This window comes from Papio anubis, chromosome 20, assembly GCF_008728515.1.
Source record: "Papio anubis isolate 15944 chromosome 20, Panubis1.0, whole genome shotgun sequence".
Taxonomy (NCBI): Eukaryota; Metazoa; Chordata; class Mammalia; order Primates; family Cercopithecidae; genus Papio; species Papio anubis.
In genome coordinates this window covers 49,603,149-49,625,102 of record NC_044995.1, presented here as the reverse complement: position 1 = coordinate 49,625,102, position 21,954 = coordinate 49,603,149, and the positions used below count along the sequence as shown (strand labels likewise).

At 56.9% G+C, this 21,954-nt stretch overlaps 1 protein-coding gene and 1 long non-coding RNA gene across 3 annotated transcripts in view; one reads left to right on the top strand and one right to left on the bottom strand.

Annotated features, from left to right (window-relative positions):
• Positions 1-1,679: 1,679 nt before the first annotated feature.
• The window catches only part of BTBD2 (BTB domain containing 2), a 28,652-nt gene continuing 8,377 nt past the window's right edge, over positions 1,680-21,954 (bottom strand). The window contains exons 2-10 of one of the 2 annotated variants that reach the window (XM_021930500.2): positions 10,324-10,443; positions 8,892-9,048; positions 8,037-8,216; positions 6,878-6,983; positions 6,159-6,356; positions 3,772-3,964; positions 3,483-3,570; positions 3,156-3,302; positions 1,680-2,976 (exon numbers count right to left, since the gene is read on the bottom strand). In XM_021930500.2, the coding sequence (XP_021786192.1) occupies positions 2,815-2,976; positions 3,156-3,302; positions 3,483-3,570; positions 3,772-3,964; positions 6,159-6,356; positions 6,878-6,983; positions 8,037-8,216; positions 8,892-9,048; positions 10,324-10,406 (1,314 nt within the window). In that variant the 5' untranslated portion in view covers positions 10,407-10,443 and the 3' untranslated portion in view covers positions 1,680-2,814. The remainder of the gene's footprint in view (positions 2,977-3,155; positions 3,303-3,482; positions 3,571-3,771; positions 3,965-6,158; positions 6,357-6,877; positions 6,984-8,036; positions 8,217-8,891; positions 9,049-10,323; positions 10,444-21,954) is intronic. The other variant, XM_009193092.2, reaches the window with a different exon arrangement.
• On the top strand, positions 5,065-6,524 carry LOC108583213. The gene is made up of 2 exons (XR_001897567.3): positions 5,065-5,657; positions 6,046-6,524. It is a non-coding gene; the product is annotated as an uncharacterized LOC108583213 (long non-coding RNA).

Sequence of the window (21,954 nt, the reverse complement as noted above, 5' to 3'; positions counted from 1 at the left end):
TTTTTTTTTTTTTTGGTAGAGGCTCATCCTGTTAGCCAGGATGGTCTTGATCTCCTGACCCTGATCTGCCTCCACCTCGGCCCAAAGTGCTGGGATTACAGGCGGCATAAGCCACCACACGTGGCTTTTTTGAGACAAGAGTCTCTGTCTCCTGGGTGTGGAGTGCAGTGGCACACCTGGCTCATTGCAATCTCTGCCTCCCAGGTTCAAGTGATTCTCCTGACTCAGCCTCCCAACTAGCTGGGATTACAGGCACCCGCCACCATGCCTGGCTAATTTTTATATTTTTATAGAGACAGGGGTTTAACCATGTTGGCCAGGCTGGTCTCGAACTCGTGACCTCAGGTGATCACCTGCCTCGGCCTCCCAAAGTGCTGGGATTGCAGGCGTGAGCCACCACGCCCAGCCTGTCATTTTTTAATGGATGCTGGATGTTATAAATGACAGATGGTGGAAGCTGGTGCTGATGTGTCTTCACAGGGCTGTGTTTTCTTTTGGCAGGGGCCAGCGTAACAGCAGCTCACTGAGACCCCACCAGGGTTTTGTTTTGGAGTGATGAGGGCTTGCTTCAGTTCTGTCCTCCCCCAGGGGTGTTGCCCTAGCTCCTGGTGTGTGGCCCTTCTGATGTCTTCATTAGAAGCCCAAGGTCCTTCTAATATGTATTTTTGTAGAGATGGGGTCTTGCTGTGTTGCCCAGGCTCGAACTCCTGGTTCCAAGCAGTCCTGCCTCAGCCTCCCAAAGTGCTGGGATTGCAGGTGTGAGTTACCACGCCTGGCCCTAAGGGTGTTCAGCAAGGCCCCCTACCCCGCCAGGCTCCGTCTCCATTGCCTCTTCCCTGCAGCGCACATTGCAAATCTGCTCAGCCTTCAGCCTTCTGGCAACTGTTTGCTGCTGTTTTTTTTTTTTTTTTTAAAGGAGTCTTGCTTTCTCGCCCAGGCTGGAGTGCAATGGCACCATCTCGGCTCACTGCGACCTCCACCTCCCAGGTTAAAACAATTCTCCTGCCTCAGCCTCCCAAGTAGCTGGGATTACAGGTGCCCGCCACCACGCCTGGCTAATTTTTGTGTTTTTAGTGGAGACGGGATTTCACCTTGTCGGCCAGGTTGGTCTTGAACTCCTGACCTCAGGTGATTCACCTGCCTTGGCCTCCCAAAGTGCGGGGATTACAGGTGTGAGCCGCCGCCGTGCCCGGCCTTGCTGCCGGGTTTCTTGTTATCTTGCCCTGCGTGTGTGCTCCTGAGGCAGCAGCCAACGACGTGACTCCTCTGGCCATCAAGGCCAGAACTGAGCACTTCCTGCTTTCTCTCTGTCCCTCACATCCACGGTCCCCCAGCGGCCAGCAGGACCTCCCCAAGTGTAAATCGGCACACACTTCCATTGCATTTGGGTTGGGGGGAGGTGTTGAGTCAGGGTCTTGCTCTTGCCCAGGTGGGAGGGCAGTGGTGCAATCACTGCTCACTGCAGTCCCGACCTCCCGGGCTTAAGCATGGGCTGTGGGTACTCGAGGAGGGTCTCGCGGTGCTGGCGAACGAGACCCGGGGTTCAGGGCCTCTCTCCAGAGTACACGACATCCCTCACCCACTGTAGCCAGGACAGCGGGGCGGAGATTGAAGGGGAGCGAAGGAGAGTGAAGGGCAGCGAAGGAGAGCAAAGGGGAGAGAAGCAGCATGCGCTCAGGGCAGGTGTGTTTGTTTCTTTATTTAAAAAAATCATCTGGGGGTGGTCGGAGGAGGACACCCCTCCCATGGCTTTGGGGAGGACGCAGGTTCCAGGAGTCACAGGGCAGAAACACGCAGGGCGGGTGGGGGCGTGGCCTGGGGTGGGGAGGGGCTGTGCCCCCCCAGCACCTGGGGGTGGCTCCCGCGGCAACAGGCGGGCTAGGGCAACGGTATGTACAGGCGAGCAGTGCCCCTGGACCCGGTCGGGGCCAGCTGGAGCCCCATCCTGCAGCAGGGGAGCTCTGGGGCACAGGGTCTGAGTCCCACGCTGGGCTGCAGGGGCCGCGAGGGCTGTCCAGGGAGGCTGGACAGCGGGGGCCCTTGGCTGGGCCCATCAGGTGGATGAGAACGGACACTGCAAACCGCTCACCACCTGGGCCAGGGCTAGGCCTATCCAGCAGGGGCCATCACCACACTGAATCCCGCGCGGAACTCAGGCCGGCATCCAGGCAGTGGGAACACCCTGCAGGCTGGGGTTGGGTGGCCTCGGGCATGTAACAGGTGGGGCCTCAGTGTCCCAATAAACGGACAGGAACTAAAGGAATGCAAGGTCTGGAACCCATGGCTCTGGGAGCGGTGCCACCAGGCTGGCTCCTAGCAGAGAAATGGGAATCGCAAATGCATTGCAATGTGCAGTGAAGAAACACGGGGACGTCGCGTACCGCCGTCAGATGACGTGGGCAGGCGCCCTGAGCGGCGGGCCTGTGGGCCCTGGCCCAGGCCAGCACAGCCCTGTCCCCAGTCCTGAGGGATTGTCTCCACAGGGCCTGGCCACTGACCCGGCCACCTCCCCGGCTGCCCTGATCCAGCAGCCGCACTCGTGGTGGTGAACGCAGGGCAACCCCTTCCTGATGCTGAGAAAGGTGGCGTGGACTGGACAGATGGCCCCGGGGAAACACTGGGCCTGGCACCACGTGGGGGGCCCCAGCAGCGGATGATGGCCTGGGGCTGCGGCTGTCCCCATGGAGGGAGGGCGACGGCAGAGCAGCCCAGGTGTAGATGACCTCGGGGCCCCAGTGGTCCCCACAGAGGGAGGGCGGTGTCGGGTGGCCCAGCCTTCCCCGCACAGGGAGGGCGGTGTCGCTGTCGGACAGCCTAGGTGTAGAAGATGACCTCGGGGATCTGGCCGTCCTCCACGGATGTGCCATTGTTGTTCCCGGCCGCGTAGCAAAAGGTGAAGCAGGTCTTGGCACCCGTGGTGGGCGACTCGTGTGTCACCTTGCGCAGGCCTTTGGTGCCGTAGTGGGAGTCTGGGCCCTATGGGGGATGGGGTACAGTGAGGTCAAGGACCTCCAGGCTGGGATGCCCCAGGTGTGGACAGGGTGAGGCCCCAACTGGGCCAGGGTGGCCACGTCTGGAGAGAGTCGGCTGTGTCCTGGGGGCCTCAGGATGGGCCAGAGACTCCCACGGAGGGACCCCACTCCCCAGCGGCACACCTTGAGCGTGGCGCAGGCCGTGTAGTTGACGTTGGGCAGCACCTCCACCGGCTCCTTGAACATGACGCGGAAGGTGCTGGCTGAGCCGTCGCAGCTGAATCCCGTGTCGTTCTGGCCCAGGACAGTGTTGCTGTCGGTGTGAATAATCTGCAGGGAGGTGGGAGGCTCAGGCCTGGGGAGGGCTGACAGGGACCCCTCGAGGCCCAGCCCACCTGCCTAGGGTGGGCAGTGCAGGGACCAGGGCCGGGGGTTCGGCCAGGGTTCCATGGAGGTGGGGACAGGACATGGGCCGGAGTGCGGCCTGGGGAGGCAGCTGGGGACGGGTACCTGGATGTTCACTTGGTAGTCGGTGGGCCCGTGGATGGATCCGTACAGCCCAAATCCCACCACGAAGATGCGCTTGTTGACTGAGAACCTGTGGTGGCAGATAACAGGCAGCCATGTGGATGCCCAGGGACAGCCTAAGGTGAGCTGGGGCTGGCCCACCCCCATGCCCACCCCCCGCACCTCTGTCATCCCTGAGTCCTCCACCCCCATGCCCGGCCCCCCCCACCTTCATCATCCCTGAGTCCTCCACCCCATGCCCGGCGCCCCCCACCTGCACCCCGAGCCCCACCTGATGCGGTCGCTGGTCCCGCTGTAGCCCCAGCGACTCTCCACCTGCTGGAAGCGGTTGATGCTGCACTCCTTCCCGCGCAGGCAGCAGCGGGGCCGGTCAATGAACTCCACTCGCGGCTTGGGGTTCACAGTGAAGTGCAGGAAAAGGCTGACCACCTCGCGGTCCACTAGGATGCCCGACTGTGCTGGGCCTGTGGTACAGTGAGGGCGTGGGGGAGGGCCCGGAAGGACACGCTCCTTCTCCCTAAGATGACCGCGTCGGACTTTCAAGGTGCAGGGACCTGGGCAGCCCCTCCCCAGGGGACCAGCCATCAGCCACGGCCCCTGCTGCCTGGGCTTTTGGAGAGAGGTCGCAGGGCAGAGACCAGAGGCTGACAGATACGCTCACTCAGGGGCGACGTCTCAGGGTCTGGCCCCGTCGTAGGGACCACCCGTGACTTCACTGTGGCGTGGGGGGCTCCACTGCCTGTTTTCTCAGGGCCACTGGCTGGGAAGGGTCACTGCAGCTCCCCGATAGGCCTGTACCCCACAGCCTGCAGCCCTGGCTTCTAGAAACAGCCTTGGGGGTTCCTCTCCACGTGGGGCCTAGGCGGCCACCTTCCAAAGCGCTTACGCCCCCAGGGGTGATGGCTAGCACAGCCCAGGCAGGCTCCAAGAGCCAGGCTCTTAATCCAGGTGGGGAGAGGTGACAGGCAGAAGGGCCATGCATGGGATATGAAGGGGCTCTGGGCAGGGAGGGGTGGCTGGGAGGGGCAGAACTGAGGCTCCACCATCCACCCCCAGCAGTGCCAGGACACGGTGAGCATCCTCTGCTCTGATGAGAGCAGCCCCGCCCACCTGAGACCTAATCACTCATCAGCCAAGGTGGGCTCAATTCTGCATCCCTCAGCTGCAAGCCAGCCCAACGCACAGTTTAATAACTGGCGAGAAACAGACCATTATGGGTTAAGTGAATTAGGAAGGCTGAGTATCAAAACTGAATAAACAATGTTAACAATTTTTTTTTTTTTGAGACTGAGTTTTGCTGTTGTTGCCCAGGCTGGAGTGCAATGGCGTAATCTTGGCTCACTGCAACCTCCATCTTCCGGGTTCAAGCAGTTCTTCTGCCTCAGCCTCCCGCGTAGCTTAGTTTACAGGCACCCGCCACCACGCCCAGCTAATTTTGAATTTTCAGGAGAGATGGGGTTTCACCCTGTTGGTCAGTCTGATCTCGAACTCCCGACCTCAAGTGATTCCCCCCCAACTTGGCCTCACAAAGTGCTGGGATTACACGTGAGAATGACCAAGGCTGGCCAACAATTTTTTTTTTTGAGACGGAGTTTCACTCTTATTGCCCAGGCTGGAGTGCAGTGGCATGATCTCGGTTCACCACAACCTCTGCCTCCTGGGTTCAAGCGATTCTCCTGCCTGCCTCAGCCTCCCGAGTAGCTGGGATTACAGGCGCCCGCCACCACACCTGGCTGATCAATAATTGTATTCTTAAAAAGTATGTATCTGGCCAGGCTTGGTGGCCCACGCCCATAATCCCAGCACTTTGTGAGGCCGAGGTGGGAGGATGGCTGGAGCCCAGTTCATGACCAGCCCGGGCAACATAACAAAACCCTGTCCCTACAAAAAATACAAATATAAGCCTCGTGTGGTGGTGGCACCTGTGATCCCAGCTACTCTGGAGTCTGAAGCAGGAGGATCACTTGAGCCCAGGAAGTCGAGGCTGCAGTGAGCTGTGACTGCACCACTGCACCCCAGCCTGGGCGACAGACTGAGACCCTGCTGCTAAGTCTGGCGACCTTCAGTCAAGCGAGAGCAGAGGCCGTGTGGACCTGGGGAAGGCCAGACGGCGAGTGTGCACCAGCCACAGGGCTCTGTCCCAGCCCCTTATGGAACGTAAGAGCTGGATGGCGTCAGGCAGTGAGCAGCCACATGAGGGCAGGAGGCATCATTAGGGCTGCCCCTCACGTCACCCTAGAGGCCAGGCCCTGCAGCAGGGGACCCCAAGGCCCACTCATGGGAGCACGACAGCTGCCCCGGCCATGTCAGAGCCTTCCTGGGCTTGTCATGGACACTGGTACCTGCACCAGCAGGTAGCACAAGAGCCCGAGACGGGGACTCCCTTCCCTCCTGGGGAGATGCCACCAAAACACAGCTGGATGGACATGGGGGGCGGGGGACTGGCAATGCGTACAGTGGGGACAGAGCAGCCAGGCCGGGGCTAACAGACGGCCCTGTGGACGTGCCCTCACAAGCCAGGTTTCTTCCTATCTTTATACTCCAGGCATCTGCCAGGCTTTCTGCAGTGAACTTGGGGGCGCTATCCTCGGTACCCAGGTGCCCACCTGTGTGCCACTCCCCCCTCAAGCCAGCCCCTGAGCCCCTGAGCTCTGTTACCTGCAGCAAACTCCTCGATGGTCATGAGTGGGAAGCGGATGAGGCCCAGGGCCTTGCCCAGAACCTTCCGCCTGTTTTCCGGTGTCACCTGCAGCTGCTGCCGCTGACACTCGGCCTCAGACCAGCGGACAACGGCATTGAACAGCCGCACCTCACGGATGCCCAGTGTGTCACGTTCCAGGACGGCCACCAGCGTGTCTGCGGGGTGGAGGAAGGGGCTGTGTGAACATGACACCCTGTCTACCCTGCAGGAGGCAGTGAGACTAACGTGAGGACCAACAATTAAAGCCGGGCTGGCAACTATGGCCCGTGGCCCAAACCTGGCCCTGTGCTTGTGTTTATAAATAAAGCTTTATCGACACATGACCATGCCCCTTCATTTTCCTAGGCTGTGGTTGCTTTTAGCCACAAGGACAGACTTGAGTAGCTTTGACAACAGCTGTTTAACAACAAAGTCAAAACCATGGGCCATCAGAGGATGAGACAGTCACCATCAGCTGGGATGGTGGGGTCTGGCCTGTGGCCTCCCGGCCAAGGCCCCAGACTCCCCTGGGGCTGTGCTGGACCCGAGCTCCTGACCCACTGCAAGTGGTGAGACCCCAGCTCACCTGTGCAGCTCCCCCAGGGAACCCCCAGGCCCAAAGCTCCCACTGTCGATCCCCAGACCCTCCTGCCAAGGCCCTGCTGGGATTCCCACACCTGGGCTCCTGGACCCTTACCCAGGTCAATGTCGGTGAAGCCCTCTGCGGTGATGGCATCTGCGGTGTTTTTGTCGATGTTCTCCAGGCACAGGCTGGCCAGCTGTGGTTCATCGAAGAGTCGCGCCTGGCGAGAGACATTGATGGGGGCGTGGCAGGGACATCAGCACCCAGCCCTCGGCAGATCCCCAGTGTGGAGCTGGCTTAAATGCAGCCCTGACCGCACAGGCCTTCCTGAGCGTAGCCAGGAGCCACCGGGGTCTCAGCCACCAGGCCGGCCCTGCCGTGGGCCCAGAGACCCCCGTGTGACCGCTGAGTGGGGCGGGAGAGTCGGGGCGTTCCCTCTCAGGACCTCAGAGGCCAAGGAAAGAAGAAAAAGATGCTCAGGTCCCTGTCGGCAGGGCCTGCTGCTTTAGGCAAAAGGGGCACTGCAGCTGCACTTGGGGGGCAGCAGGGCCCAGGACCCCGAGTGGCAGGCAGAGGTGAGGCGGCCAGGGTCGACCCGGTGAAGCTTCCGGATCACAACACGCCCTTGGCCACCTGTGGTGGGAGGGGCTATGTCCCTGGCAGCTCCATCCCAAGACACACAGCAGACATGACTCCTGACAGGTGACAGAGCTGGACATCGCCTGTGCTCTTAGGGAAACTGAGGCTGTTAGTGGAAGGTGCTGGAAGGGCCTATGCCAGCAGGGACGCGGGCAGGCCTTTCTGCAGGCATTCCCCCTGAGGACACCTCTCAAGCGGGTTTGCAGTGGTTTTAGGAGCAGGGAGGCTGAGGCAGCCACAAGACAAAGCTCGGGGCGTGAACTCCAGGCACCTCTCAGGTCAGGCAGAGGCCCCTCCGGCAAGATGACCACAGATGACCCGGACAAGAAACCCCTCCCTCTGGGGGTCCGGATCCTCTGCATCTGACCTGCCAGGTTGGAGAGGGAGAAGGTTCTGGGTCTTTTCCAGGATGCTGGACCCCCGAAGCCCACTGGAGGACCTAGTGCTGCTGTCCCCTCTGGCCGCCCTCCACCCCCGACCAGGAGTTCACAGCTCCCAAGCGGCCGTCCACCTGTCCTGGCCCCATGTCCTCCTCTCAGCCTCCCTGGCCTGCACGACCTCCCCAGCTCCCACCCGTTGGGCTGCACAGAGCCCAACTGGGGTCCCCTGAGATCCCCGGCCCTGCTCTGTCTACCTGACATTTCCTTAGAGAGAGACGGAAAGTTCTCTCTTTTTTTTTTGTTTCTTTTTCTTTAGCCAGGCGTGGTGGTGGGGGCCTGTAATCCCAGCTACTCTGGAGGCTGAGGCAGCAGAATCGCTTGAACCCTGGAGGCGGAGGTTGCAGTGAGCTGAGATCATGCCATTGCACTCCAGCCTGGGCAACAAGAGAAACCCGTCTCAAAAAAAAACATTATTTTACTTTTTTTGAGAGACAGGGTCTCACTCTGTCACTCAAGCTGGAGTGCAGCGGCGCCATCTCCACTCACTGCAGCCTCAACCTCCTGGGCTCAGGCAATCTTCCTGCTTTGGAGCCCCAGGTAGCTGAGATTACAGACACGCACCACCATGCTTGGCTAATTTATGAAAATTCTTTTTTTTTTTTTTTTTTTAGTAGACATGGGGTTTTACCATGTTGGCCAGGCTGGTCTCAAACTCTTCACCTCTGGTAATCTGCCTGTCTCAGCCTCCAGACTAGTTGGGATTACAGGTGCCCGCCACCACTCCAGGCTCATTTTTGTATTTTTAGTAAAGACGAGATTTCCCCATGTTGGCGAGGCTGGTCTGGAACGCCTGACCTCAGGTGATCCGCCCGCCTCAGCCTCCCAATGTGCGGGGATTACAGGCGCGGGCCACAGCGCACGGCACAAAACACATTTTACTACCAGACAGGATCCTGCTGCCTCCAGGGCCCGCCCCGGTCCCGCCTCCAGCCCGGGCCCGCCCCCGCCCCCGCCCCCACCCCGTCCCGCCTCCAGCCAGGCCTGGCCCCGCCCCTGCCCCGTGCCGGCTCCGCCCCGTGCCAGCCCCGCCCCGTGCCGGCCCCGCCCACCTGCGTGAGCAGCATGAAGGCGTTGTCGGCTCGCAGGTTCTTCTTCAGGAACTCCACGCAGTGGGCCTCCAGCGCTGGCACCGCGTACTTCTTGGCGGTGTATAGCGTGGTCATCACCGTCTCCGGGCCGATCTGCACCTCGTCCGAGTAGAGAAACCTGCAGAGGCAACGCGGGTGGCCGTGAGATGGGACCGCCATGCCCGCCCCCAGGGGACAGCGTCAGAGGACCACTCAGACCTGGCCGCCTGCCCTTGAGCCTGCAGGGCCCAAACGCCCCACATCAGGCTCCCCGAGGAACCTTCCAGAATTAGCCCTTGTCTGTTGCCCTCTGACCTAGGGACATAACTTGGCAAGGCAGTCACCCATGAAAACAAGAGGCTGAACCCATCCACACAGCACACACCCGGAAGCGTCTACACGGCCTGTCTCGTTCTTCCCGGGATGCCCCAGGAGAGGGCACTGGGAGCTGGGTGTCTCCTCCTTGGGCGCCTTTTCCATGAGGAACTCTTGGTTCCCCACCTCAGGCCCCACCGAAAACCTCGACCACTTCTGGGTGATCACAGAACCCAACACACTAATTAGGCTCATGGATAATCATGAACGCTATTGCTGTATGCCAGCGAGGGGTCCACACCACACTGAACACGATGCCAGCCAGTGGCCCACACTGAATATAGATCAGAAGTTGGGCCGATCAAAAATAGAAGCAAAGGCCGGGCCTGGTGGCTCACACCAGTAATCCCCACACTTTGGGAGGCTGAGACAGGCAGATCACCTGAGGTCAAGAAGTTCCAGACCAGCCTGGCGAACATGGTGAAACCCCGTCTCTACTAAAAATACAAAAATTAGCCGGGCGTGGTGGCGGGCACCTGTAATCCCAGCTACTCAGGAGGCTGAGGCAAGAGAATCGCTTGAACCCAGGAGGCAGAGGTTGCAGTAAGCCAGGATCAAGCCACTGCACTCCAGCCATGGTGGCAGAGTGCTACTCCAAATAAAAAAAAAAAAAAATTTTTTTCTCAGGTGGATCACCTGAGGCCAGGAGTTTGAGACCAGCCTGGCCAACATAGAGAAACGCTGTCTCTACTGAAAACATAAAAATGAGCTGGGTGTGGTGGTGAACGCCTGTAATCCTAGGTACTTAGGAGGCTGAGGCAGGAGAATCACTTGAACCAGGAAGGCGGAGGTCGCAGTGAGCCGAGATCACACCACTGCACTCCAGCCTGGGCAACAGAGCGAGATTCTGTCTCAAAAAAAAAAAAAGAAAAGAAAAGAAAAAAAAAGGTGTCTCTGGAACCCCTCACTGCACAGGAACACAGTTCTAGAAATCTCCACCAAGCCAGGGCCTCTGAGGTGGTGTCAGACAGGGTCTGCGTTCTCTGAGGTCCCCCTCCCCGCACCCGGCTCCCCAGCAGGAAGCATCCGGAAGCGTTACTTGAGCAGTGCGAGGAAGGCAGCGGGTTCCACGTCGGGCAGCTCGATCTCTGTGGACGTTGTGGCCATTCCCCCGTTGAACATGGCATCAAAGACGGCACTGCCCACAGCCAGCACGAACCTGGCACGGGAGAGAGGAGGCCCTGGTTAACCCCATGGCCGCCACCCCATGGCGGGGAGGGCCTGCCCGGTATCTTGGATGACCACCCCACCAGGGCTCCCCACCAGCCCCCAGCAGGCATGTGCCAGGCCCCCTGATGGCAGAGGCTTCTGGAAGGGGCCTGGGACAGCAGGAAGGTGATGCAGATGGACCCACGGCAAGGACAGACAGGGCTGGGACCATGCCCTGGACCACACAGGGCCTCACACTCTGCCAGCCCTCACCATCCTCTTTCCTTCCAGGTGTCAGGCACGCATTCACGCATTCCCACATGCATGCATGCATTCATTCACAGATGTGTTCATTCATTAACTCATTCATTTCCATGTACATTCACTCACTCATACACATACACTCACTCATTCATCCACACATGCATTCATTGACCCACTGATTCATTCCCATGGGCGTGCATTCACACGCTCATTTATGACTCGCATTCATTCACTTTCTCATTCATTCACTTTCTCATTCATCGCACTCATTCGCTCACTCATTCATCCAACACGTGAATTTATTCACTCATTCACCCATTGACACACACATTCATTCATTCCCACATGCACTCATCCACTTATTCAGCCTCATTATTCACTCACTGATTCACACATTCATCTACTCTCTATCACTTTCCCGCTCACGCATTCCCTCATCGGCACACACTTTCCCAGGGAGTCAGCTACAGGCACAGGGCCTGGCCTGAGGGAGACAGACAAGGACCAAGTGGCCGAACAGCCCCCACTGAGTGAGGGAAGAGAGAGGAGCGGGGTCCTGTTCGGAACACAAGGCCTAGGGAAGCCTTGTGGGGTCATCTGAGTCACCACGCCGGTGGGGAAGGGCATCAAGGCCCAGGGAACAGCAGGAGCATGGGAGGAGCGTTAGGAGGCACCAGGGGCAGCCCCAGCTGGGAAAGCGGTGGCTGTGAGGACGCTGTGGGTTCTGCCCCGTGTGGAGCACAGGCTCCCTATGGGACCCACTCAGTGGCTCAGATCCTCCGTGTCGCAACAGGCAGGAGGGTGCGGTGGGCACAGGAAGGCTGCTGGTGCCTCCCGAGCCTCCGCAAGAGCCAGCTATGAAGCCGCGTTTGGCCAGGTCTGTATGGGGCGCGGAGGACTCCATGGCTCCCAGGCTCAGGACGCCACTCTGTGCTGTCCATGTACGGTCCCCAGGGCCCGCCGCCATGATGGCCTCCCAGGGGGCTGAGACCACACACAGCATAGGGGGTCCCGGACACTCAGCAGGTGCACAGACACTCGCGGGGCGGGTTCACAGACGCTCGCGAAGTCGCGCGGCGGAGCACCTGCCCCAGGACGTGGCGATCCCTGCGTCACCTCTTCCCCACCTGTCCCCTTCCACGGCTCCCACCACAGCAAACGCCGGCTCTGAACAGCCTTTCCCCGCCCGGAAAGCTCCGGAGCTGCAGGTGGTTCCGCCCGGATGGGACCTGCTTCTCACTCCTGCACGGCTCCACCTCCAGGCCCCGCTGGGCGACCTCCACACAGCTCCCGGGAAAGCCCCCGCCTTCCGGGGAGAAGCTCCTCGCTCTCCTCCCACCACGCGCGCCGCCCCCACAGGCCCTCAGCCCATCCAGTCCAGCCCAGCGCTTGACTGCGCCCGAGAGTCGGGTCAGAAACCAAGGCAGTGGCTTCCACACGGACCCCGACCACAGCGTCCACATCCGCCCGGAAACTCGGAATGCGACGCCCCGTGGAAATGGGCCCGTGCTAACACCATGAGTCAGGACGAAGGTGCCGGGGAAGGTGGGCCCTAACCAGTGGCTGGTGTCCTTGGAAGGAGGAGACACGGGCCGGGCATGGTGGCCCAGGCCTGTCATCCCAGCATGTGGGAGGCCAAGGCGGGAGGATCGCTTGAGCCCAGGAGTTTGAGACCAGCCTGGGCAACATAGTGAGACCCCATCTCTACAAAAACATCGAAAATTAGCCAGGCGGCCGGGCGCGGTGGCTCAAGCCTGTAATCCCAGCACTTTGGGAGGCCGGAGACGGGTGGATCACGAGGTCAAGAGATTTATGAACAATCCCTACGCTAACAATGGTGAAACCCCGCCTCTACTAAAATACAAAAACCAGGCTGGGCTGCAGGTGGCGGGCGCCTGTAGCCTCCTGCTACTCGGGAGGCTGAGGCAGGAGAATGGCGCCAACTCCGGGAGGCGAGCCGCAATCGGCTGACATCTGGCCACTGCGCTTCCAGCCTGGGAGACAGAGCAAGACCTCGGGTCCTCAAAAAAAAAAAAAAAAGAAAATCAGCCAGGCATGGTAGAGCAACTGCAACTTAGCTATCACAGGGAGGCTGAGGCAGTGACTGCTTGAGCCCAGGACGCCAAGACTTCAGAGAGCCAGGATTGTGCCACCCATTCCAGCCTGGGTGACAGAACAAGACCCTGTCTCAAAAAAAAAAAAAATGGCCAGGGGCAGTGGCTTATGCCTGTAATCCCACCACTTTGGGAGGCCAAGGCAGATCACCTGGGGTCAGGAGTTTGATGGCCCACTCTGGCTAACATGGTGAAAACCCCATCTTTACTAAAAATACAAAAATTAGCCGGGCATGGTGACGGGCGCCTGTAATCCCAGCTACTCAGGAAGCTGAAGCAGGAGAATCGCTTCAACCTGGGAGTCAGAGGTTGCAGTGAGCTGAGATTGCGCCATTGCACTCCTGCTTGGGTGACAGACCAAGACTCCGTCTCAAAAAAAAAAAAGACACAGAGTGAGTGTCTGCATGGAGACAGACGCAGGGACTGGAGCGATGCGGCTACAGGCCAAGGACATCTGGAGCCCCCAGAAGCTGGGTGGGGCAAGAGGATCCTCCCTTGAGCCTCCAGAGGGAGCACTGCCCTGGGACGCCTTGATCCATGATCCTGGGCTCCAGGACTGGCAGAGCATGAACCCACTGAGTTTGACCCCCAGTGTGTGGGCATTGGGACTGCCACAGGCCCGTCTGCCCTCCTGGCTGCATCCTCTGCGGCCCAGGCCTCAGGGCCCTGCACCACCATCACCCACAGCCGGTGACCCAGGACAAACGCTTCCCTCCCACATGATGTTCCAGAAATAGAGTACCTGTGCGTGGGACTTCTCTTTCTTGATTTAAAAATGCATCTTGGTCTCCTCTGGGGAAAACCTTTGAGGAGGGTTCAAAAGCAGAAAGCAGGAGGCACTAAAGTGGGCCCGGCATGCACAGATGGGAATCAGGGAGCCCCCCTGACATGGGTAGGTCCCCAGGCAGCTCTGCCGGCCTCCAAGTCAGGGGCTCCTCCAACACCGAGCCCCTCCCTGGAGACACCCCCATGGGCCTTCCAACCCCCGGGCACCGCGACTGCCTCCTCTGCCCACCGTGAGCACCCAGCCCCGGGGACTCCTGGCCCGGTCGGCCCCATGTCATGTGTCTGTAACCCCTTCCTCTTTCAAACAAATCGAGAACACACAGCCACACAAAAACACGTCCACAATTGCTCACAGCAGCATGATTCCCAGCTCCGAGCAGGGGAAACCACCAGTGTCCATCGACAGACACGGCGCAGCCACCCACACGCTGGAACACGACCCAGCCACAAACAGAAACGAGGCTCTGATGCAGGACCTGACACAGATGCACCTTGAGAATGTCATGCTCTATGAGAGACGCCAGGCAGAGAAGGACAAATCCTTGTGATCCACTCCTAGGAGGTGCCCAGAGTCCTCAGATTCAGAGAGACAGAACGTAGGCTGGGGGACGGGCGTGGTGGCTCATGCTTGTCATCCCAGCACTTTGGGAGGCTGAGACGGGCAGATCACCTAAGATCAGGAGTTCGAGACCAGCCTGGCCAACATGGTGAAACCCCATTTCTACTAAAAATACAAAAATTAGCCAGGGCCAGGCGCGGTGGCTCACACCTGTAATCCTAGCACTTTGGGAGGCCGAGGCGGGCGGATCACGAGGTCAGGAGATCGAGACCATCCTGGCTGACACGGTGAAATCCCAACTCTAATAAAAATACACAAAATCAGCTGAGTGTAGTGATGGGTGCCTGTAGTCCCAGCTACTCAGGAGGCTGAGGCAGAATGGCGTGAACTTGGGAGGCAGAGCTTGCAGTGAGCCAAGATCGCGCCACTGCCCTCCAGCCTGGGCGACAGAGTGAGACTCCGTCTCAAAAAAAAAAAAAGAAAAAAATTAGCCGGGTGTGGTGGTGGATACCTGTAGTCCCAGCTACTCAGGAGGCTGAGGCAGGAGAATCACTTAGAACCCAGGAGGTGCCAGGCACGGTGGCTCACGCCTGTAATCCCAGCACCTTGGGAGGCCAGGGCAGGTGGCTCACAAGGTCAGGAGATCAAGACCATCCTGGCTAATATGGTGAAACCCCATCTTTACTAAAAATACAAAAACTTAGCCGGGTGTGGTGGCACCCATAATCCCAGATACTCAGGAGGCTGAGGCAGGAGAATAGCTTGAACCGTGGAGGCAGAGGCTGCAGTGAGCTGAGATCGTGCCACTGCACTGCAGCCTGGGCTACAAGAGTGAGACTCCGTCCCAAAAAAAAAAATTAACGGCCGGGCGCGGTGGCTCAAGCCTGTAATCCCAGCACTTTGGGAGGCCGAGACAGGCGGATCATGAGGTCAGGAGATCGAGACCATCCTGGCTAATACGGTGAAACCCCATCTCTACTAAAAAATACAAAAAACTAGCCGGGCAAGGTAGTGGGCACCTGTAGTCCCAGCTACTTGGGAGGCTGAGGCAGGAGAATGGCGTAAACCTGGGAGGCGGAGCTTGCAGTGAGCTGAGATCTGGCCACTGCACTCCAGCCTGGGTGACAGAGCGAGACTCCGTCTCAAAAAAATAAAAAAATAAAAAAATAAAAAAAATAAACAAACCCAGGAGGCAAAGGTGGCAGTGAGCCGAGATCTGCACTCAAGCCTGGACAGCAAGAGTGCAACTCCGTCTCAAAAAGAAAAGAAAACAGGTTAAAGACCGAAAGAACTGCATGGTGCACAAAGGGCCAATGATTCCGTGATTTAATCTATGCAATGGAACCTCCATGAAGAGCCCTAAACCACAGAGCTCAGAGCTTCCAAGCTGGTGATTTTGTCCACGTGCCATGAGGGTGGCCGCCCCGAGCCCACAGGACACAGGTGTGGGTGCTCTGATACCCTCTGGACCTGTGAACCTCTTCGTCTGGCTGCAAGATGTCCTTGTTTTTGTTTTTGTTTTTTTTGAGACGGAGTCTCGCTCTGTCGCCCAGGCTGGAGTGCAGTGGCCGGATCTCAGCTCACTGCAAGCTCCGCCTCCCGGGTTCACGCCATTCTCCTGCCTCAGCCTCCCAAGTAGCTGGGACTACAGGCGCCGCCACCACGGCCGGCTAATTTTTTGTATTTTTAGTAGAGACGGGGTTTCACCGTGCTAGCCAGGATGGTCTCGATCTCCTGACCTCATGATCCGCCCATCTCGGCCTCCCAAAGTGCTGGGATTACAGGTTTGAGCCACGGCGCCCGGCCAGTTTTTATTTTTGTTAGACAGAGTCTCCCTCTGTCGCTCAGGCTGGAGTGCAGTGGCGCGATCTTGGCTCACTGCAACCTCCGCCTCCCGAGTTCCAGTGAGTCTCCTGCATTAGCCTCTTGAGTAGCTGGGATTACAGGTGCCCGCCATCCTGCCTGGCTAATTTTTGTATTTTTAGTAGAGATTGGATTTCACCATGTTGACCAGGCTGGTCTCGAACTCCTGACCTAGTAATCCACCCTCCTCGGCCTCCCAAAGTGCTGGGATTACAGGCATGAGCCACCGCACCTGGCCATTTATTTATTTATTTATTTATTTATTATTATTATTATTTTTGAGAGGGAGTCTCCCTCTGTCACCCAGGCTGGAGTGCAGTGGCGTGATCTCGACTCACTGTAACCTCCACCTCCCGAGTTCCAGTGAGTCTCCTGCATCAGCCTCCCGAGTAGCTGGGATTCCAGGCGCCTGCCACCCCACCCGGCTAATTTTTGTATTTTTAGTAGAGACAGGGTTTCACCACGTTGGCCAGGATGGTCTCGAACTCCTGACATCAGATGATCCGCGTGCCGCTGCCTCCCAAAGTGCTGGGATTACAGGCGTGAGCCACCGCGCCTGGAAGAGATGTCCTTTATTAAATCTTTATCTCATTTTTATTTTTAGTTTTTACAGATGTGGTCTCACTCTGTCACCCAGGCTGGAATGCAGTGGCACGATCATAGCTCACTGCAGCCTCAACCTCCTGGGCTCAAGCAATTCTCCCACCTCAGCCTTCCAGTAGCTGGGAACACACACACAAGCCACAAAGCCCAGCTAATTGTTAACTGTTTTATACAGACAGGGACTCGCTATGTTGCCCAGGCTGGCCTCAAAACGCCTGGGCTCAAGCGATCCTCCCAGTTCAGCCGCCCAAAGCGCTGCGATTATGGGCAAACTGCTAACTCTATTTCTCGAAGTTCTGTGAGCTGTTATGGCTAATTATCAAGCTCAAGGACGGAGTTGTGGGACTCCTGATTTTAGTCAGGGGGAAGCGTGGGTCACCTGGGGACCCGCCCCTGCAACAGGCATCTGACGTGGGTGGCATGGGGCTCAGCTGAGCCCCTGTGGGGTCTGTGCCCACTCTGGGTGGTGAGTGTGAGAGATCGTCTCAATTTAAGTAGGATGCCCAGTTTGTGTCCACAAGAATGAAGAAATCACGTGCTGTGGAAAACCCACACACTTGGTGCCAGAAGCACCGTGAGGAGTAAAAACAGATTTTCCTTTACACCCAAAGAGAAACCATGAGAGCCAAGGCCGGGCGCGGTGGCTCACGCCTGTAATCCCAGCACTTTGGGTGGCCAAAGCAGGCGAATCACGAGGTCAGGAGATTGAGACCATCCTGGCTAACATGGTGAAACCCCGTCTCTACTAAAAATATAACAAATTAGCCAGGCATGGTGGCGGGTGCCTGTAGTCCCAGCTACTCGGGAGGCTGAGACAGGAGAATGGCGTGAACCCGGGAGGCAGAGGTGGCAGTGAGCCAAGATTGCGCCACTGCATTCCAGCCTGGGCAACAGAGCAAGACTCCATCTCAAAAAAAAAGAGAAACCATGAAACCACGAGAGCCGAAGTGGCTACATCAACATCAGAAGAAAGACACCACTTTGTTTGGGAGACCAAGACAGGAGGATCGCTTGAGCCCAAGAGCTGGAGACCAGACTGGGCCATGCAGCAAGACTCCGCCTTGCCTTTTTTTCTACAAAAAGTTTAAAAATTATCCACACATAGGCTGGGTGCAGGAGCTCACCCCTGTAATCCCAGCACTTTGGGAGGCCGAGGGAGGCAGATCACAAGGTCAGGAGTTCAAGACCAGCCTGGCCAACATGGTGAAACCCCATCTCTACTAAAAAAATGCAAAAATTAGCCAGGTATAGTGGCGCGTGCCTGTAATTCCGGCTACTCAGGAGGCTGAGGCAGGAGAATGGCGTGAACCCGGGAGGTGGAGGTTGCAATGAACTGAGATCATGCCACTGCACTCCAGCCTGGGCGACAGGGCAAGACTCTGTCTCAAAAAAAAAAAAGGTTAGGCTCAGTGGTTCACACCTGTAATCCCAGTACTTTGGGAGGCCAAGGTGGGCGATCACATGAGGTTGGGAGTTCAAGACCAGCCTGACCAACACGGAGAAATCCCATCTCTACTAAAAATACAAAGTTAGCCAGGTGTGGTGATGCGCGCCTGTAATCCCAGCTACTTGGGAGGCTGAGGCAGGAGAAGTGCTTGAACCTGGGAGGCGGAGGTTGTGGTGCGCAGAGATCCCACTACTGCACTCCAGCCTGGGCAAAAAGAAAAAAAGTTAATAAAAAAAAAAAAAAAAAAGAGAAAGAAAGAAAAAAAAGAAAAATAAAGAAAGAAAGAAAGGAAGGGAGGGAGGGAAAGAAAAGAAAGAAAGAAAAGAGAGACAGAGAGAGAGAGAGACACAAATCTCTGGACCCCAAAATCACTAAGCCAAAGGGAAAAGGAAAAAATCAAGCTGGGAACCGCTTAGGGCAAACCAGCCTCCCGTTCTATTCCTTAAAACGCCAGTCACCAAGATGAAAAGGCTACATACCTCCCTCCCAATCTGTCCACAAGCAAATTCCGTGTGGAACAAGGCACAGAGAGAACTCAGCCATCCCTCTGCTCAGAGAGAAATGCATGACTGCCTTTGGAAAGGCTCATCAGAAACTCAAAACGACGCAATGGTCTCTCTCACCTATGACCGGAAGCCCCTCCCCGTTAAGAGTTTCCCCCCTTTCTGGACCGAACCAATGTGCATCTTACATATGCTGACTGATGTCTCATGTCCCCCTAACATGTTTAAAAGCAACCTGTGCCCCGACCACCTTGGGAACATACCGTCAGGACCTCCTGAGGTTGTCACGGGCACGCGTCCTTCATGTTGGCAAAATAAACTGTGTTTTTTTTTTTTTTTTGAGACGGAGTCTCACTGTGTCACCCAGGTTGGAGTGCCGTGGCCGGATCTCAGCTCACTGCAAGCTCCGCCTCCCAGGTTCACGCTATTCTCCTGCCTCAGCCTCCCGAGTAGCTGGGACTACAGGCGCCTGCCACCTCGCCCCGCTAGTTTTTTGTGTTTTTTAGTAGAGACGGGGTTTCACCGTGTTAGCCAGGATGGTCTCGCTCTCCTGACCTCGTGATCCACCCATCTCAGCCTCCCAAAGTGCTGGGATTACAGGCTTGAGCCACCGCGCCCGGCCTGTTTTTTTTTTTTTTTTTTTGGAGACCGAGTTTCTGCTCTTGTCGCCCAGGCTGGAGTGCAATGGCGCGATCTCAGGTCACCACAAAATCTGCCTCCCGGGTTCAAGCAATTCTCCTGCCTCAGCCTCCCGAGTAGCTTGGATTACAGCCATGTGCCACCATGCCTGGCTAATTTTGTATTTTTAGTAGAGACGGGGTTTCTCTATGTTGTTCAGGCTCGTCTCAAGCTCCTGACCTCAGGTGATCCGCCTGCCTCGGCCTCCCAAAGTGACAGGCGTGAGCCACCGTGCCCAGCCAGGCAAAATAAACTTTCTAAATTGACTTCGGACCTGTCTCAAATATTTAGGGTTCACGTAACAAACCTTCACATATACCCCCTGAATCTAAAATAAAATAAGGCCAGGAGTCGTGGCTCATGCCTGTAATCCCAGCACTTTGGGAGACTGAGGCAAGAGGATTACTTGAGCCCAGGAGTTTGAGACGAGCCTCAGCAAAATATAAAGACCCCATCTCTACAAAAAAAGTGATTCTCCTGCCTCAGCCACCTGAGCAGCTGGGATAACAGGCGTGCACCACCACACCTGGTTATTTTTTGTATTTTTAGTAGAGATAGGGTTTCGTCATGTTGCCTAGGCTGGTCTTGATCTCCTGACCTCAAGTGAGCCACCCACCTCAGCCTCCCAAAGTGCTGGGATTACAGGCGTGAGCCACAGCGCCCGGCCTAAAGGAATTCTTTTGACTGTCAAATTCCATCGGATCTGTGGGCCGCAGTTGGTTTATGCACTCACCGGCTGATCTGCGGGTTTTCCGGTTTTGAGCTACTGTGAATCGTGCCACCCTGAGCACTCATGCACGAGGCTGTGTGAGGCCCCAGATTCCCTTTCTCTTGCATAAAAGCCTTGGAGTGGAATGACCCTGACGTTTAACATTTTCTTTTTTGAGACGGGGTCTCACTCTGTCACTTAGGCTGGACTGCAGTGGTGTGATCACAGCTCACTGCAGGCTTGACTTCCTGGGCTCAAGAGATCCTCCTACTTCAGCCTCCTGAGTACCTGAGACTGGGGCGTGCACCACCATGCCTGGCTAATTTTAAAAATTATTATTATTATTTTTTTTAGATGGAGTCTTGCTCTGTCACCCAGGCTGGAGTGCGGTGGTGCGATGTCGGTTCACTGCAAGCTCTGCCTCCCGGGTTCACGCCATTCTCCTGCCTCAGCCTCCCATGTAGCTGGGACTACAGATGCCCGCCACCACTGACTAATTTTTTTTGATTTTTTTGGTAGATAGGGTTTCACCTTGTTAGCCAGGATGTCTCGATCTCTGACCTGTGATCTGCCCGTCTCGGCCTCCCAAAGTGCTGGGATTACAGGTGTGAGCCTGTGCCCAGCCCTTAAATTATTATTATTGTTATTATTTTTTTTTTTTTTGAGGCCAGTGGTGGCTCCAGAGCCTTGTCCCAGCACTTTGGGAGGCTGAGGCAGATCACCTGAGGTCAGGAGTTTGAGACCAGCCTGACCAATATAATGAAAAGCCGTCTCACTAAAAATACCAAACTTGAAGTGGGAGGCAGTGGCTCCCGCGCCCTGTAATCCCAGTGCTTTGGGGAGGCCAAGTTGGGGATCACCTGAACACTGGGATTCAAGACCGGCACAGGCAACACTGCTTAAGACCCCAATTCTCCTGCCTCAGCCCCTCCCGCGTAGCTGGGATTACGAAGCCATGCACCACCCGGCTAATTTTTGTATTTTTTTGTAGAGGCGGGGTTTTATGTCTTGGCCAGGCTGGTCTTGAGCCTCCTGACCTCATGATCCCACCTGCTCGACCTCTCAAAGTGCTGGGATTACAGGCGTGAGCCACCGTGCCTGTGATTTTTGTATTCCACTAGTAGAGATGGGGTATCACCATGTTAGCTGGCCAGGCTGGTCTTGAACTCTGACCTGGAATGATCCTCCCACCTCGACCTCCCAAATGCCAGGATTACAGGTGTGAGCCAGGCCAATAAAGTTTATTAGAATGCAACTATTCTTGCTCATTTACATGTTGTTGGTTATGGCTTTCTGTCCTGGGAATTAAGTAGTTGCAACGAGACAGTAACCTGCCAGTACTCTGACTCCTCCGTGAACTTGCCAGCACCTGGGTCTTTTTACCTGTTTTGGTTTGTTTTACGCGGCGGGATCTCACTATGAATGCCCACACTGGTAGCAAACTCTTGGCTTCAAAAGATCTTCCACCTCAGGCTGAGCGCGGTGACACCTGTAATCCCAGTACTTTGGGAGGCCAAAGGATAGCCTGAGGTCGAAGTCGACACCAGCCCAGCCAACATGGCGAGACCCCATCTCTAAAAATACAAGAATTAGCCCGGCGTCGTGGTGCCTGTAGTCCCAGCTACTTTCGGGAGGCTGAAGCAGGAGAACCTGCTGGAACCGGAGGCAGAGCTTTGCAGTGAGCGAGATTGCATCGCTGCGCCAGGCGCGGGCACAGTGAGACTCCGTCTCCAAAATGAGAAATGTCGACCAGGCAGCGGTGGCTCAAGCCTGTAATCCCAGCACTTTGGGAGGCAGTGAGGATCCACCCGAGGTCAGGAGGTCGAGACCAGCTACAGCTAACAGGTGAGAAACCAGTCTCTACTAAAAATACAAAAAACTAGCCAGGGGGCGGTATGATGGCTCAAGCCTGTAATCCCAGCACTTTGGGGAGCCCGAGGCTGGGAGGATCACTGGTCAGGAGATCCCAGAGACCATCCTGGCTAACAGGTGAAA